The following is a 16,473-nucleotide window of genomic DNA, read 5'->3' as shown; positions in this document are numbered from 1 at the left end:
TTCTTAAGACTCGGTGTCTTGAAGAATGTCTAAAACATACTTCCCTTGAGACATAAAAATTTCTTTTCTAGATCGAGAAAATTCAATGTCGATGAAATATTTCAAATTCTCTAAATCTTTGATGAGGAATTTCTCGAGTAAACAAGTCTTGAGATCTTGAATTTCTTTGAGATCATTGTCTGTCAACAAAATATCATCAACATAGATAAGAACTCCCGTGAAAAAAGTACCTTTATTCTTAGTAAACAATGAGTAATGAACTATTGGGTGAGTGTAGCCTACATTTTGTATAGCGGTAGAGAATATGGAGAACCAATTGTGACAAGTTTGTTAATTGTATTTTCAGGTATGTCGATATAGATTGGATTAGTTTTTCTGGTGGGTATCCTTAATTCTCTTATCTCTTGAACCTCTTCGTTCTTGATACAAAAATGAAATGACCTTCCCCTAATTCTTTCGAATTTTGAGACACATTAAATTAAAATGCAAAATTAAAATAAAGAGAAAAAAAAAATTAGAGGGAGGGTTCTCTTGCTTGTATTGTCAAAATGGAATATATCTCACATAATTCACATAAAAATAATATATCTTAAAGTATATAAGAATATATAGATATTGATAATCGAGAAAATAACTCATAAAGAGACTTATGTAGCCAACATATTGTATTCTCCCATGTCGACAAAGACCTGGTGGTAAAGACATATAGACTTCTTCGTCTAGATTACAATGGAGAAAGACATTTTGAACATCCAACTGATGAGTGAACCATTTTCAAGCAGGAGTAATAGTGAGTAAGCAACAAAGTGTAGTAATTTTGGTTGTAGGAGAAAGTGTCTCTTTGTAATCAGTACCTTCAACTTGAGTGTATTCCTTTACTACCAGCCGAGCTTTGTAACGTTCAACAGAATCATCATAGTTGTATTTGATCTTATACACCCAAAGACAACCAATAGCTTTATGGTCAGGTGGTAAAGGAACGAGAGACCAAGTATGATTACATTCCGAAAATTCAATTTCAGCATTCATAGTCCTGCTGCCATAATTGGTCGCCAACTGTCACATCATAGGTTTTTTTGACTGGGCTGTAATAAGAGTTAGAAAAGCATGTTGAGTAAGAGAAAAACGGAGAGAATAAAAGATAATGATGAATGGGATATTTGGTGATAGTACTAGGAATTGAGCTAGAGGTTAAATGATTGGCTGCAGAAGACATCTCATCCCGTTTTTAAAATGATTTTAAGGTGAGACTATTGTAGGGGAATGACGATCAGGGTGGAGAAGTGTAGTCATGGAGCAACCTGAAAATTCCCCATTTAGTAGTTCACTTACTTAAAATGTGTTAGAGGACACCTAGTTTATGGGGACTAGGGAGTCACGCTAAGTAAAATTTTTTGTAATGATTCTAGATTTCTACTTACCTACAGTCGCTACCGCCCTCATAATGTAACTATATTGTGCGAGAATAAGCGTTTAAATTATCTTAAAATACTGTCATGGACTTGTTCGAAAACAACTTTTAAACTATACAATGAAATATTGAATGAAATAAATAACGGTTAAAATTAAAAACACCATATTCTAACTAAGTCTAAAAAATAAGACAACTACCCTACGCATGTGTTATGGTCTCGAAATGCGATATCGTCGTCAACTAGGGATGTCTTGCTTTTACCTGAAATAGAAGTAGCATGTGTCTTGGGTATGTTAAGAAATACTCAATAAGTGACTCCATTATTGGGGTTAGATGCAAACACACACAATCATGAGTGTGACCTATCTTATCATTTTGTATTCCTTAGGCAACTAACCTAAACGGGCTAGTTGGATGTGTATTTACTGTTCTACACACTGTCTACATGTGCGAGTATGGACCCACCAGTCAATTCGCCAACCTCGTGGACCCCTTTCTTGTTCAGCAAGCATTCTCTAGTTAGTTGTTGATGTCGGACACCCGTTTAGGAATAGCGACCATCACAACATTAGGATAAATATAATGATCGTTTTCCTTCTTGACTGTCGTAGCATTATGATAACCATAATGATTGATTTTCTGCCTCGTAACGTAATCGTCCATACCATCATAAAAAGGGGGTATTCCCGGATGCATGTACACACAATGATGAATGAGTTTCCAACATTTTTTCTTTTTCATTATCATGTATGACAACCCCTCTAGCGTTTTCTTCATATTATATCATTATCATAACTTTTTATGTAATTTCGGGGATGTGTATCATATCAATACACCTTATTGCATGTCATTCACATAACATATCATACTATAACATATATCACATATTATTCACTTATCATATCATATCTCAAACATATCGTCAAACACATCATACCATAACATATATCATATCATAACATATATCTCATTTACATATCATATCTCAAACATATTGTCAAATGCATCACATCATTTCATAAACATTTCACACATACCAAACATATGACACGTGCAGAATCATGGGGGACGTGTCGTCATACAACATTGATTTCTAACCATGCAGATAGTAAAGCCACTTACCCTGATTAGTTCAGACATGTCACCATTTTATCCTTAATGAAAGTTTGATATTGTGTTATAAGCCCTTATTAACGGTTGGGAGTAGAACCCAAATCTTTGCTAATTCTTCCTTAATGAGATTAAATTTAGAAACCACACCTTGATATGGCAAATGTGACTGCCAAATTAACCTCCACATGTCAGTTTCCTCCCATATTCCAGACTCTGAAACCACTGTGCCTATCCGCTCTCACCGGTCTTCTCCGCTTCCTTTATAAACCCTCTTTTTCTTTCTTATTCTCCCGCCTTCTCTTAAGTACTCTCTTCTCTTTCCATTCTCGTTCTCTCTCTTCTCGTCAACCTCCGGTTAGTTTCGGTCTCGCTCTCTCTCTCTCTATCCGTGNCTTTCTTATTCTCCCGCCTTCTCTTAAGTACTCTCTTCTCTTTCCATTCTCGTTCTCTCTCTTCTCGTCAACCTCCGGTTAGTTTCGGTCTCGCTCTCTCTCTCTCTCTATCCGTGGAGTTATATTTATAGTTGTTTTTCTTGTTTCATGCTTGAAAATGCAGAGTTCTGTGAAATGTAATAGAGTTTTTTTTTTTTTTTTTAATTTCATTTTGATTAGGTTTGACTTTGACTTCGATTTCTGTAGTTTGGTTGATTTTGATTCTGTACAAGTGTGAAATGAGAATGGGTCAACGGAACGGTGATGCCGATGGTGGAGAAGGGATCAAAAGAAGATCCTGTGGTTGTTCGAAGGAGGATTTTCTGCCAGAAGAGTCGTTTAAGAGTTGGAGAAATTACACTAAAGCGCTTCAACTACATTGTTATTTGCACCTTGGCTGTAGCCAGCACCAAAGGCTCTTCCCGCTTCAACTACATTGCTTCCATTTTCCATGTTGTCATCATCCTCTTCATTATCGTTGCTGGCCTCGCCAAGGCCAACCCGAAAAACTTCACTCGCTTCGCCCCCTATGGCCCTCATGGTATCTTCGTAGCCTCAGCCGTTTTGTTCTTTGCATACGTTGGATTCGACGCCGTTTCGACAATGACTGAGGAAACTAAGAACCCTGCTAAAGATATACCTATTGGTCTTGTTGGGTCCATGGTGATCACTACATTAGCCTATTGCATTCTTGCAGTTACGTTGGGTTTGATGCAGCCGTACCAACAAATTGATGAGGATGCGCCGTTTTCAGTGGCTTTTGAGGCTGTTGGATGGGGTTGGGCTAAGTACATTGTCGCTGCTGGTGCTATTAAAGGCATGACCACCGTGTTGTTGGTTAGTGCTGTTGGACAGGCGCGCTATCTCACGCACATTGACAGAACCCACATGATCTCACCATGGTTTGCCAAAGTGCATGAAAGGACTGGCACTCCAGTGAATGCAACAGCCACAATGCTCGCTGCAACAGCAATAATCGCCTTCTTTACAAGTTTGGGAATCCTCTCAAACCTCCTCTCTATCTCCACCCTCTTCATCTTCATGCTGGTAGCCGTCGGCCTGATTGTCCGACGTTACTACGTTAGCGGTGAAACATCACCTTCCGACCGAAACAAGCTCATAATTTGCATGGTTCTAATCCTCGGATCTTCAATAGCAACCGGTGTATACTGGAGCTCGAGCGACGGCTGGATCGACTTGGTTGTGTCCAATTCCATATGGTTTCTCTCAACTTTGGCCCTATGGCTCGGTGTCCCACAGGCCAAAAAGCCTCATGTGTGGGGCGTGCCGCTCGTCCCATGGGTGCCTTCACTGTCGATCGCCATCAACCTTTTCCTTCTTGGATCGATCGACAAAGCTTCATTTGAAAGGTTTGGAATATGGACTGGAATTTTGTTGATGTACTATTTCTTGATTGGAATACATGCTTTCTTATGACTCGGTCATGGAGTCCAAGACCGAAGCCGAAGGAGTTAATAACAGTGTGTGAATGGAGAAGAAGAAGCTCAAGATTTGGGAAATGGATCTCATGTTGTTTGAATTTATAATGATTGGCTTAGTGTTTTGATTAGGGGATTTGTGGTTTATGTTTGTTATTGTGTTAGCTACGATGCATGTTGGCAAGAATGGTGGTTTGTTTGTAGATGTTTGAGCTCTCTCTCTCTTTTTTGTACATGTAAAAATTATAGCTAAACAAAACACTATAATATGTTTTTTATAATTTTTTTTTTTTTTTTTTTTAAGATCTCGACCGATCAGATTATTACAAGTTTGAAACTTTTTATATCATTTTTGTGTAATTATAATGAATGCTATAAAAAAAAATACTAAAAATTGTGAAAATAAAGTATTAAATAATTTCATACCATAGAGAAGTTATTCAATTTATCTTGGTTTACTTTATGTAATTATCAACAACATTAATTAATTAAAAAAAATACAAAATTCATTCAAGACTGACATTTTTTATTTTTTATTTTTGTCTACGTAAGGTATCATTTCATTCACCTAGATTGTAACGTTCAAGCCTTGCAGGTTCATAAGTTTTCCTACCTTTCTCTTCAAAATTCTAAACTTTTGAGATTTTATTTAGAACTTTAGAGACTGAATTTTACAAACTTGTATTAGGAAAAATAATGCAAGGAATACATCGGATCTAGGAAAATTAAAAATAAACATAGTAGAAAAATTAGAAAATTCAGGTCAAAGTCAACCACAGAACAAAAGAAAATGGTCGTAAGGTTTAGCGAGGAAGAAGAAGAAGAAATAACAAAAAAATTCATTCAAATTTGATTTTAGAGATTGAAATCAGCCAATCAATCTTCACAAGAAGTGACTATCGAATCAAGGAGATGAGGTTTAGGTGTTCGGATAATTCAATTTCGTCAAGAACCGAGAAAGAACAAAGGTATATTCTATAGGTTTCTAACTTTGATTTTCACAAGATCTACGAACTTCTTGAGAGTTAGAACTTGAAATTTTAATACGTTGTCCTATGTGTGATTCTCGAGAGATTTTATGTTGCACATTTGATCAAGTTCGAGACGAAAATTAGAGTTTCGAGAAACCTCAAGTTTCTGTAAGAACATTTAAATCTCGAAATTTGAAAACGAAGTTGGGTCTTTTTCCTTTAGCAGGATCTTATTTTTTAGGATTGCACAAACCTCTTCATTTAGTGCCACTATCTTGAATTCTTCAAACTTCCTTCTATCGGTGAACACTTCAAGAATTTAACATAACTTGACATTTATTTCAAATCCTCCACGAGTGGTATGTTTATATGAATTTTCATTAGAATATCCGAGCTTTTATCTTTCTTTCTTCTTATTCTTTGTGTTAAAAAATGTGTTGGCATGTATGTTCTACCCTCTTATTGAAGGTTGTCTGTTGCTTGTGTTTTAAGATACTGTTATGCTTTTACATAATTTTTGCTCTATTTCTCTGTCCAGCATTTTCCACCTTTCTATATTATGTATTAGCAGTCTCTTGAGAGAGGTTGTTATGTCTTCTTTAATTTCACCTCTTCTATAGGGTATTTCTTTCCCACTTCTCAATTTTATTGTTTGACATGGTTTCTTGCCTTCTCTTTTTGGCGTTTGGGTGTCTGCTTGCAGCTTCCCAAGGAGTATATTTCGTAACTCAGTTTCTAATTACCCAATTAAACTTTCTTTATTAGACTCTCAAAAGATGTCCCTCGTATGTGTTGAGCTTGACTAGTTCCTTTTCCTTGGGTATTGACTTCTTGAAGGCCATATATCATTTGATTTTGTAGTCCAAAACCTGGAGGGTAAGTTATCTTATGTGGCATTTTTTGATTGTACGAGTTTTGTCCCTTCCATGAGAAGCTTGGACAGTTTCTCCACCCTCGGTTATAAGTGTTTGAGAATGAGATATTTTTCTGGTTGCCTCTACTGCCTTGATTCCGCATGTAAAAAATTGAAGCTAGATTACTTGGACATTGATTAAAAGTGTGCTCTTCTCAACAATATACACTCAGCTGCTGGTTGAATCATCACAACTGCATTTTGGACTGGTGCTTTAGTCATTGAGACTTGTCCCAACGCTAAAGTTCGTAGAATATTAGTCATCAAAGCTAATTGAGCGTTGATAAAGATCAAAGCATCAACTTCAAGTACTCCTCAGGTCTTCTTTCCTGGATTGTTTCTCACATTAGCCCATTGACAATTGTTAGATGTTATTTTTTTTTAGGATCTCATATGTTTCACTGTACATCTTTGACAAAATAATTCTATTGGCAGAAGCATCCACCACTTACTTAGTAGCAATATTCAATCCATTATAGAAAGTCTCCATTTGGATATAATGGGGTAGTCCGTGATGAGAACACTTTCTAGGCATCTCCTTAGATCTCTCCCTAGCTTGACTTAGTGTTTCATCTTCAAATGGTTGAAAATCAACAATTTCATTTCTGAATCGTGCATTTTAGTGGGTGGGAGATACCTGAACAAAAATTTCTCTGCTAGTCTATTCCAAGAATCAATTGCTCTCAGTTCTAAAGTATTCAACCATGATTTAGCACCATCCCGCAAAGATTAAGGGAATAAGCTCAGTCTAATCACGTCTCTATATATTCCTTGGAATCAGAATGACTCACTAACTCTACAAAATGACTTTAGATATAGGTGGGGATCTTCTGAGGGAGTCCATGAAATTGTCCAATGGTTTGCAGCATTTGAAACATCACGAGCTTTAGCTCAAAAATAGTTGCTTGCATTTCAGGTCTAATCGTGCACAAATTTACCTCTTCCATTGCTGGGTGGGCATATGCTCTGATTTCTCTTTCTCTATCATCTACTAAATGAATAGCATTAGTAGATATTCTCTCTAGATTAGCCACCGCTACTAAATTTTCAAACTCTTGATTCAATTGGGCTCCAAGGTCTTCTTAATGTACATTCTTTTTTGTCATTCTCAACCTATGCTCCCTCAACTTTTTAGTCATTCTCCTTAATAATATAATAATATAATATAGTAATAATAAAAATTGATGTGAGTGACGGTTAGATTCAAATTTATATTATGTATAAATTAGTTTATTTAGAAATCTAATAATAAGAAAAACTCCACCACAATGGGTTACTCTTCCAAAATTATAAATGTCATTCTTTGATTTGTCCTTCATTTTAATTTAGCTGCCACATCATCATGTCAGATATGTTGTCTCGACTGTAATTTCTCCGTTTTAGCTCTGTTTGAGTTATTGAAAAGTGGTTGAAATCGTTATTCCCAACCTTATACTGTGGACAATTCAAAATAGTGAAAATGGTTAAGAGAAGGTAGGTTTGTTATCATCAAAATATCAATTAAGTAATTAATTAATTAAAATTAATGAATATGAGATTAAGGGCCAAAAAACCAACAAAAAACGTTTAAATTTGATGAATTTGACACATATGTTTAGTAAAAAAACCAACATTTAACACTTTCATTTTCGGGTCATTTTCTAGTAATTTTCCATAGGTGTTTTCCTCCTTGAGACGAAGGTCTTTAAGTCATTCAGAAAAGTTATTTTCTCGTTTTAATATCTTACCAAATCCACTAAAGATTGTACTAAGCGTAAAATAAGGAAGAAAAAAACATGTAGCCCTGTCTATAATACACGACAATCCAAACTCTCTCGAGAAGACCCTAATGGAGACACTTAATTCATTATGTGAAAAAACTAAGTTACTTTCAATATTTTCAACGAAATTGTAAATAACATTCAAATTTGATGAATTTGACACATAGATTTAGTAAAAAAACCAACCTTAAACGCATTCATTTTCAGGCCATTTTCGAGCAATTTTCTATAGGTGTACCATTGACACTTTTTTCTTATTTGAGGCGAGGGTCATTAAGTCATATGTGAAAAAACTAAGTTACTTTCAATATTTATCAACAAAATTGGAAGGAACCTTCAAATTTTGTGAATTTAACACATGTTTATTAAAAAAAGCCAACCTTAAACACCTTCATTTTCTGGCCATTTTCGAGTCATTTTCATAGGTATATCATTTGCACTTTTTTTTCCTCTTTGAGACTAAGGTTATTAAGTTGTTCAGAAATTTTTTTTTCTCGTTTTAGTATCTTACCAAATCTACTAAATATTGTCCTATGTGTCAAATAAGGAAGAAAAAAACATGTAGTCATGTCTCTCTTGTCCCACGAGTCATTAGGAGGTAGTGTTACAACCTAAGAAGTAAGACATTCATTGTGTAGGCAAACAAGCTACCAAAATTAAAGAACAAAAAGGCAAACCCCTATGGCTAAAATTCAGAGTAGAGAACTCCTCAGAATTAGAGTCTTTACCAAATGTTGAGATAGCAGTACAGACTAAACCTCAACTTCTTAGAACTTAGAGAAAAACATATAATTACCTACTAGATTAAGAATGCAATGAGAGTCTACAAATAGGTCGTTTACTAAGTATTTTTATACTCACTCCTCTCTACATTTATGTTTTAAGGTGAGTGATGTGGTTGGTCGAGGTTGGGAGTGCCTGAGAGTTGCACTATCACAGAGGGGTGTCGACTCAAAGCATTAGTTTAGTCTGTATTTTCATGGGTTGTCATTTTTACACATTTTTTATTACGTTTTCATTCCCCATTTGTAAATAATTTGAACAACATCTGTTTGGTAATGTTTTCATTTTGGATTTTGATTATAAATGTTGTATGACTTTGATTGGCACAAAATTTTACTATATTTTTGCTTTCATTTGTTTGTTATTGTCTTGACTTTTAGTCACGGTCTCATGACAAGTCAATGTCATGGTACAATTTCTAGATGCATTGAATTTCACATGATTTGGGCATCCCTTCCAAATTTTTGGACCCCTTTCACATGGACATGGAACCACGTGAGAGAGTTCGCTAGCTAACCTCTCCTAGATGATGTTCAGACTAGCAAACATCATATTATCCCACCAAATCATTTTAAGGTAGCACCTCAATCCAAAACGTCAAACACTCACTGTGTAGACAAAGTAAGCTATTAAGTAAAAAAATAGAAAGGTTGAAAACCTGAACAAACCCCTAGGGCTAAAATTCAGAGCAGAAAATTGCTCGAAACTCCAAGGTCTTCTCAAATGCTAAAATAGTATAGAGACTAGGCCCGAACTTCTTAAAACCTAGAGAAAAAACTGTGGTTATACTAGGTTAAGAATGCAATGAGAATCTATAAGTATGAGTATTTTTATACTCACCTCTTTCTACAATTTCTTTTTAGAGATGAGTGATGTTACTAGTCGAGATGGGGAGTGTTCAAGAGCCGAGCTTTCACATAGGAGTGTCGACTCGAGACGTTAGTTTAGTCAATATTTTTATAAGTTGTCATTTATAGACCTTTTGTATTCCGTTCCCATTTCCCATTTTTAAATAATTTGAACCGCACATGATATGTGGAAATCACTAAAGGGAAGTAAGATTCGAATTACCTTGTTGATCGAATATTTCAAAGCAAGAACATTGTTTAAGATTCGAATCACTCCACAAGCAAGATCGATTATGTCTAGCTTGAATGATTTTTGTTGATCAAATATCTCAACGCAAGAACACTTGTTTGAGATTCGAATCACTCTACAAGCAAAATTGATCCGAGTTTGAATGATTCTACATGCAACATAAACTACATATAATTGCAAAGAAACTTAGTCATTAGCTAAATAGAGCACAAATGCTTTTTTTTACTATATTTTCCAAGTCTACTTACCAGTACAACATACATGATTTATATAGCCTCAAAATGAAATTATTAAAGGCATTCAAGAGTTGTAACATTTATACTTAAGGGCCATAATTAACCCTTATGTAATGGTAAATAAAAAGAAAATACAGTAATGAAATACAATAACTCTAAATTACTCTAAGTAATCCACCCCAAATTTATAACATGAAATTTCATTTTTTCTTCAAGGCATAAATTGAAATATCTTTTGATAATTTCAACAATATTTTCTTCCCATCTTCATTTAAGCATATTGTACGATTGATGTCTCTTGGTTCACATTAGCACATGTTTTGTAATGTTTTCGTTTTGGATTTTAACTATGGTGTTGTGTGACTTTGATTCGCGCACAATTTTAATGTATTTTTTCTTTCATTTGTTTGTTATTGTCTTGTTTTCTAAGTCACGGTTCAAAATTCAAAACCTTCAAAATTAGGAATACAAAAAATTAGCAAACTAAAGTAATTTTTTATATGCAAAAAGTTTAGAAATTAAAAGAAAAACCTATAGAGTGATCTACACATCATAATAAAATAAAATATGATGATATCGTTGAATTCTAGATAGAAAAAAATTAGAATATTACATAAATATGGGAGAAAATTCAAACCTATTTAAAACTTAAATATAATTTTTCAACCAAAGGGGTCTAAAATTTCTTACTTCTCATGACAAGTCAATGTCTGCACATGATTTGGGCATCCCCTTCAAACTTTTAGATGCATTGAATTGCTATAAAAGTTCGACTAACAATGACAAGTCAATATCGGCACATGATTGATTTAGGGATTTGAATGTTGAATGAAAAGTCAAAATAGTTTGAACGTTGTTCCTTGTGAATAAATTTATATAAATATCTTAATTACCGTCGTGTCAATTTTAATCTCGCACTATGCATTTCTACGTAAAAAGTAATTTTGAAAGTTAAAACGATCGAGGATATTTTTTAATAATTTAGTCCTTTAATAATGAGAACATAGAATTATAAAAGAAATCTATGCATGATTTTAAGTATAACATCTTGTTTTCAAATCTCTAAAAGTAGGTTGACAAAATTATTCAAACTTTTCAACCAAAAATTTAAGAAACCAAAGCATACTCACAACTTTAAGTGATGGGAAGACTATAATTGAAAGAGAAATGATAAAGTTTGAATTCAACACAAATGATGAGAAAATTAGAGAAAATGAGACGGAAAGAGCGTTCTCAAAAGTACAATGAGAACGAGAGTGCAGTTGGAGAGACAATTGATAGATTTAATGGGCGAGATTTGGTTCCAAATAAAATGGTTTTGGTCTAATTCCAAAGGTTCTATTTATCGAGATTGATATGACATATGTTTGACATGACGTGATATATGATATGATTGACATGCAATATGATGTATTGGTATAATGCACAACCCCAATATATGAATGGAAAGTTATGATAAAAACGATATGATATGAAGGAAAGTGGAAGGGATTGTTTTGCGTGATAATGAAAGAAAAATGTTGGGACCTCATGCATCGGGAAATACCCTCTTTTATGATGGTATAGACGCATGTGCTACAAGGCAAGAAAACAATCATTATGTTCATCATAATGCTGCAACGGTCGCTATTCCTAACGGGTGTCTGACAACAACAGCTCCAAAGAATGCTAGCCTGACCAAGAAAAGGGGGCCCAGGAGGTGTGCGAACCGACTGTTGGATCCATACTCGCACATGTGGGCCATGTGTGTAGAATAGTAAATACACATCCAATTACCCGCTTAGGTTAGTCGCCTAAAGAAATACGAAAATGAAATGATACGTCTCATTCATGATTGTATATGTTTGCATCTAACCCCAATAGTCGGATCACTTAGAGAAATACTCAAGTCACGTGCTACTTCTATTTCAGGTAAAAGCAAGGGCATCCTTGTATAGCTGACGAATCACAAGTCAAGACCATAGCACATGCATGCATAAGATAGTTGTATTTATGTTCTTAGACTCTAGGTTAGAATAGGGTGTTTTATTTTTAATATTTATTTATTTTATTAAGTATTTCGTTGTGTCATTTTAAATATATTTTCAAATACGCAAGTCCATGACAATGTTCTATGATAAAGTTTCAAATGATTATTTTTGTACAAAATGATTATGTTATGTATACCGTAGCAACTTTAGGTTATCAGAAATCTAGCGTCGTTACAATATGTAACGATTTTTTAAGAGGCTGGCTATCATCTAAAGGACGCTCATTGAGTCAACGATCGATTGCTCAGAGTCTTTCCTCACTTCGTCCTTAACGATCTCCTACTTTTCTTTGTGGAAAAAATAACAAAGATGTGGGGATCCCTTTGCAAATAGAATATAAAACAAGAAAGAAAATGTACAAGATAGGCCTAAGAGAGCCAACTTATTATTCAAATTGCATGACGTTTATCTTACGGCAACCAATTATCACCCATCACAGCCATATATATATATATATATATATCAATCCTTAGATCATCTAAAATCCTCAACCCAAACCCCAAAACTTCTTCAAACAAAGAAGAAAACTATGTTGAATTCAACCTCTTCCATTCGCCCTCTGCTACTTGCCTTACTTGCCTTTGTTCTATCAGTTTCGGTTTCAAACTCAGCTCTATTGGAGCAAAGTTTTCTTCAATGTCTCTCTGTCAATTCTCAACGAACCGTCCCACCCTTCTCGGTTTGTGCTCCAACCAATGCTTCATTCCTCCCGCTTCTTAAGTCGACTGCACAAAACCTCAGGTACTCGGATCCTTCGGTTCCGAAGCCCGAGTTTATCTTCACTCCATTGTACGACACTCATGTCCAAGCAGCTGTCGTTTGCTCAAAGAGCCTCCAAATACATCTTAGAGTGCGTAGCGGTGGTCATGACTACGAGGGTCTTTCTTATGTTTCTCAAATCGAAACTCCTTTCATTGTTGTCGACCTCGCCAAACTTCGGTCGGTTGAAGTGAATATCGAAGATAACACTGCGTGGGTTCAAGCTGGTGCAACGGTTGGTGAAGTTTACTATAGAATCTCAGAGAAAAGCAGTGTCCATGGCTTCCCTGCTGGCCTTTGCACTAGTTTAGGCATAGGTGGACACATAACAGGCGGTGCATATGGGTCCATGATGAGAAAATATGGCCTTGGAGCTGATAATGTCATTGATGCTCGGATCGTCGACGTTAATGGCAGAATTCTCGATCGAAAGGCTATGGGAGAGGACCATTTTTGGGCCATTAGAGGAGGTGCTGGAGGCAGCTTTGGGATTATTCTCTGGTGGAAGTTGCGGTTAGTTCCTGTTCCAGAAACTGTGACAGTCTTCACTGTTCCAAAGACCTTGGAGCAAGGTGCCACTCAAATCTTGTACAAATGGCAACAAATAGCAGACAAGTTAGATGAAGATCTATTCATTAGAGTCATAATACAAGTAAGCAGTGACAAAACCACAAAACAAAGAACCATTACAACTGCTTACAATGCTCTGTTTCTTGGAGATTCCAATAGGCTCCTCCAAGTTATGGGGGAAAGCTTCCCTGAATTGGGTTTGACATCAAAAGATTGTACTGAAACGAGCTGGATTAAATCAGTTCTTTATATAGCTGGAGAAGCACCAAGAACACCCCCTGAAGTTCTTCTACAAGGAAAGCCACAATTCAAGAGCTACTTCAAAGCTAAATCAGATTTCGTTCACGTCCCAATCCCGGAAGTCGGACTGGAAGGTCTGTGGAAAAAATTGCAGTTAGAAGACATGCCATTCATGATATGGAATCCTTATGGAGGAATGATGAGCAAGATCTCAGAGAATGAGATCCCATTCCCACATAGAAAAGGAAACTTATTCAAAATTCAGTATTTAACATCATGGCAGGGTGGAAATAAAGATGTTGAAAAACACATAGAGTGGATCAGAGAACTTTACAACTACATGGCTCCATATGTTTCCAAGTCTCCAAGAGCTGCATATGTAAACTACAGAGATCTTGATTTAGGTATGAACAAGAAGAACAATACAAGCTTGGCCCAGGCTAGCGAGTGGGGCAATAAATATTTCAAGGACAACTTCAATAGGCTGATAAAAGTAAAGACAAAAGTTGATCCTGATAACTTTTTCAGACATGAACAGAGCATTCCACCATTGGCAGTCACTAAATCATTCAGAAAGACAACAAAGTTCAGAAAGAGCGGTAGTAACTAAGTATCAGCGCTATCTAAGTAATGTAGAAGAGATAATGAGGTTTTAAGTACTTACTGCTGTAGTAGACTGAACAATAGTCCTTCATCTTCTTTCCTTTTCGTGTCAAACTGCAGGTCAGTGTGTGCTTTGACAACTTACAATTATGTTTTACCTATAAGTGACGAGCGTCATGACACGATATCAATGTGGCATGGCTCAACATTTTGGATGTTGCAGAGCAAACTCGCACGTTTATCACTTTAGAGTGTTTTGTCTCTACAAACCTCAACCGTTCATTGAAACATTAATGAGTCATCTGAACTCTGATACATCAATAACTCCTATCTGCTCATAACACCAAGCACTGAACTAAATTGAATTAATTTCTAAGACTAACAAATAACTTGACTTGTATATTCAAGACCAACTGTAAGTACTTAAAAATTAACTCAGAAACCTACAGATCTTCTGGGGCCATTCAAAGAAATCGGTTGAAAGTTGTTCGCCGGTGACTGTATGAAGGTCCCATTGGTTGGTTGCTCATTTGTGTTCCTCCATTTGTGTAACATTGTCTATAAGTTTCAAAAAAGTGCAAACTGGATGGATCAGCAGGTACCAACAGATTACGCCTAATCTGCACAATAATATCTGGGACAGTAATAATAACTGTTGATACTATTGATCTCAAAAGTACACGTCAATTACCGCTAAGCTAGGAAAACTTTGACAAATAAAATATACCTTTTAGATACAACTCAACCACTATTGATTTCCTTGTTTCTTTGTCACTTGAATAGTAAGAGTATATGACCACAAATCTGACCGAAGACTACATGAGTACAAGTCGAACGCGAAATTTTCTGAAACTGGAAATTACCATGATAATGTACAAAACTCGATTCATATCCACACGTAAATACAGTACATAAAATTATATGTACCCTCCCCCTCTTAAAATGTAAAAGAAAACTAGACTAAGCTACCGATATGCACAGATCCTCAATTTCCCTAAATATCTATCTACAGGTAGTTGAATCCTCAAAAATTGGTTGTGATTGCTCTTACTTGTCCATGCCTGAAAAATAGGTCGCAGCTTCAGTGGTTTAAGGTTGCATCGTTAAAGGAAATCAAATATCAGCTCACACTGCAAACAGCAACTTGTAAAGTGTTGCAAGACAACTCCTTCTGTTTCGGGCTTAAGAAAGAAAACCACGTCTTTATTAAGTTAACCTCAACGTATGGATTCGATGAGGCTGGATAGCTTACTTTATCTTGAATGATTGTTTCAAACTCAAAAGGGAGAAGACCTAACAAGGCAGAAACAATAGCAATTTGAACACAAAGACCAGATTTAATGGTAGTGTCCAGGTAAAGAAAGGCTGATAAATTAGATCTCAAGATCTTAACTCCTCCATCTTCAAAGCCTCCAGCAGCCACACCAAACCTACAATTAAAAATTGAAAATTAATATAACCGGATGGTGAAGAGTCTAGAAATATAGGTGTAAGCTAGGTAGCTGAAATATTAGTTATTCAGCCCACACACACCTAAAGTTTAACACTCGCTGACAGAGGCCTATGCCAGCTAATAAGCTTCCTTATGGTGCACAAGTTTCATTTCTAATATATTTAGAGCAAGATTTAGCATTAGAAATGAGAAAATTTATTTGCAGTGTTTTACCTCCCAAGTTGACCCAGAAGAATCACAAATGGAAGACTCTCCTTAACTGATGACTTCAAAAATTCCAGCAGCTGAGAGATAATGTTAGCGAATGTCCAATTCCAGCCCTGCAATTGAAAATCAAACCAGAAGCAATCTCAGTTTCGGATCTCTCAAGATAAACAGCATCATGTTCCAGATCTCTCGAGATTAATATCAATTATCAAATAATGAAATGGACATTTACAAGAATTGCAGGTATAGGAAAGCAATCCACTTCCATGGCTCAAAAGATTGTTTTTTAAGGTTTCTAAAATTACAAATGAACCTTAAATGAGGTTGGTACAATTATAAATTGAAAATGATACATATACCTAACAGAATAGTAACTAAAAAAACAACTCTCAAAAAGATGTTTGTGCATGTGTGTACCACAAGAAAGAGAGAGAGGGGGGGGGGGGGGGGGGG

The 16,473-nt window shown here is 35.7% G+C and overlaps 2 protein-coding genes, 1 non-coding gene and 1 pseudogene across 11 annotated transcripts in view; 3 read left to right on the top strand and 1 right to left on the bottom strand.

Moving 5' to 3' along the window:
• Window positions 1–3,222: 3,222 nt before the first annotated feature.
• Window positions 3,223–4,557, top strand: LOC111456715 (annotated as a pseudogene).
• A 2,230-nt stretch (window positions 4,558–6,787) lies between these two features.
• Window positions 6,788–6,892, top strand: LOC111457333. Its single transcript, XR_002712914.1, has one exon. It is a non-coding gene; the product is annotated as a Plant small nucleolar RNA R71 (small nucleolar RNA).
• A 5,787-nt stretch (window positions 6,893–12,679) lies between these two features.
• Window positions 12,680–14,604, top strand: LOC111456910 (berberine bridge enzyme-like 13). Its single transcript, XM_023098981.1, has one exon. It carries the CDS (start codon window positions 12,718–12,720, stop codon window positions 14,365–14,367), a length of 1,650 nt encoding a protein of 549 aa, XP_022954749.1. The 5' UTR covers window positions 12,680–12,717; the 3' UTR covers window positions 14,368–14,604.
• LOC111456908 (restin homolog) overlaps window positions 14,462–16,473 on the bottom strand; it is a 9,689-nt gene continuing 7,677 nt past the window's right edge. Inside the window, exons 8-12 of one of the 9 annotated variants that reach the window (XM_023098978.1) lie at window positions 16,027–16,133; window positions 15,613–15,790; window positions 15,412–15,541; window positions 15,088–15,212; window positions 14,462–14,980 (exon numbers count right to left, since the gene is read on the bottom strand). In XM_023098978.1, the coding sequence (XP_022954746.1) occupies window positions 15,464–15,541; window positions 15,613–15,790; window positions 16,027–16,133 (363 nt within the window). In that variant the 3' untranslated portion in view covers window positions 14,462–14,980; window positions 15,088–15,212; window positions 15,412–15,463. Of the gene's footprint in view, window positions 14,981–15,087; window positions 15,791–16,026; window positions 16,134–16,473 lie in introns of all 9 variants that reach the window. The other 8 variants (XM_023098973.1, XM_023098979.1, XM_023098980.1 and 5 more) reach the window with 8 other exon arrangements.

This window comes from Cucurbita moschata, unplaced genomic scaffold (assembly GCF_002738365.1).
Source record: "Cucurbita moschata cultivar Rifu unplaced genomic scaffold, Cmos_1.0 Cmo_Scf00019, whole genome shotgun sequence".
Taxonomy (NCBI): domain Eukaryota; kingdom Viridiplantae; phylum Streptophyta; class Magnoliopsida; order Cucurbitales; family Cucurbitaceae; genus Cucurbita; species Cucurbita moschata.
Note: the sequence above shows the minus strand (reverse complement) of the source record. Positions and strands in the feature narration are given on the sequence as shown.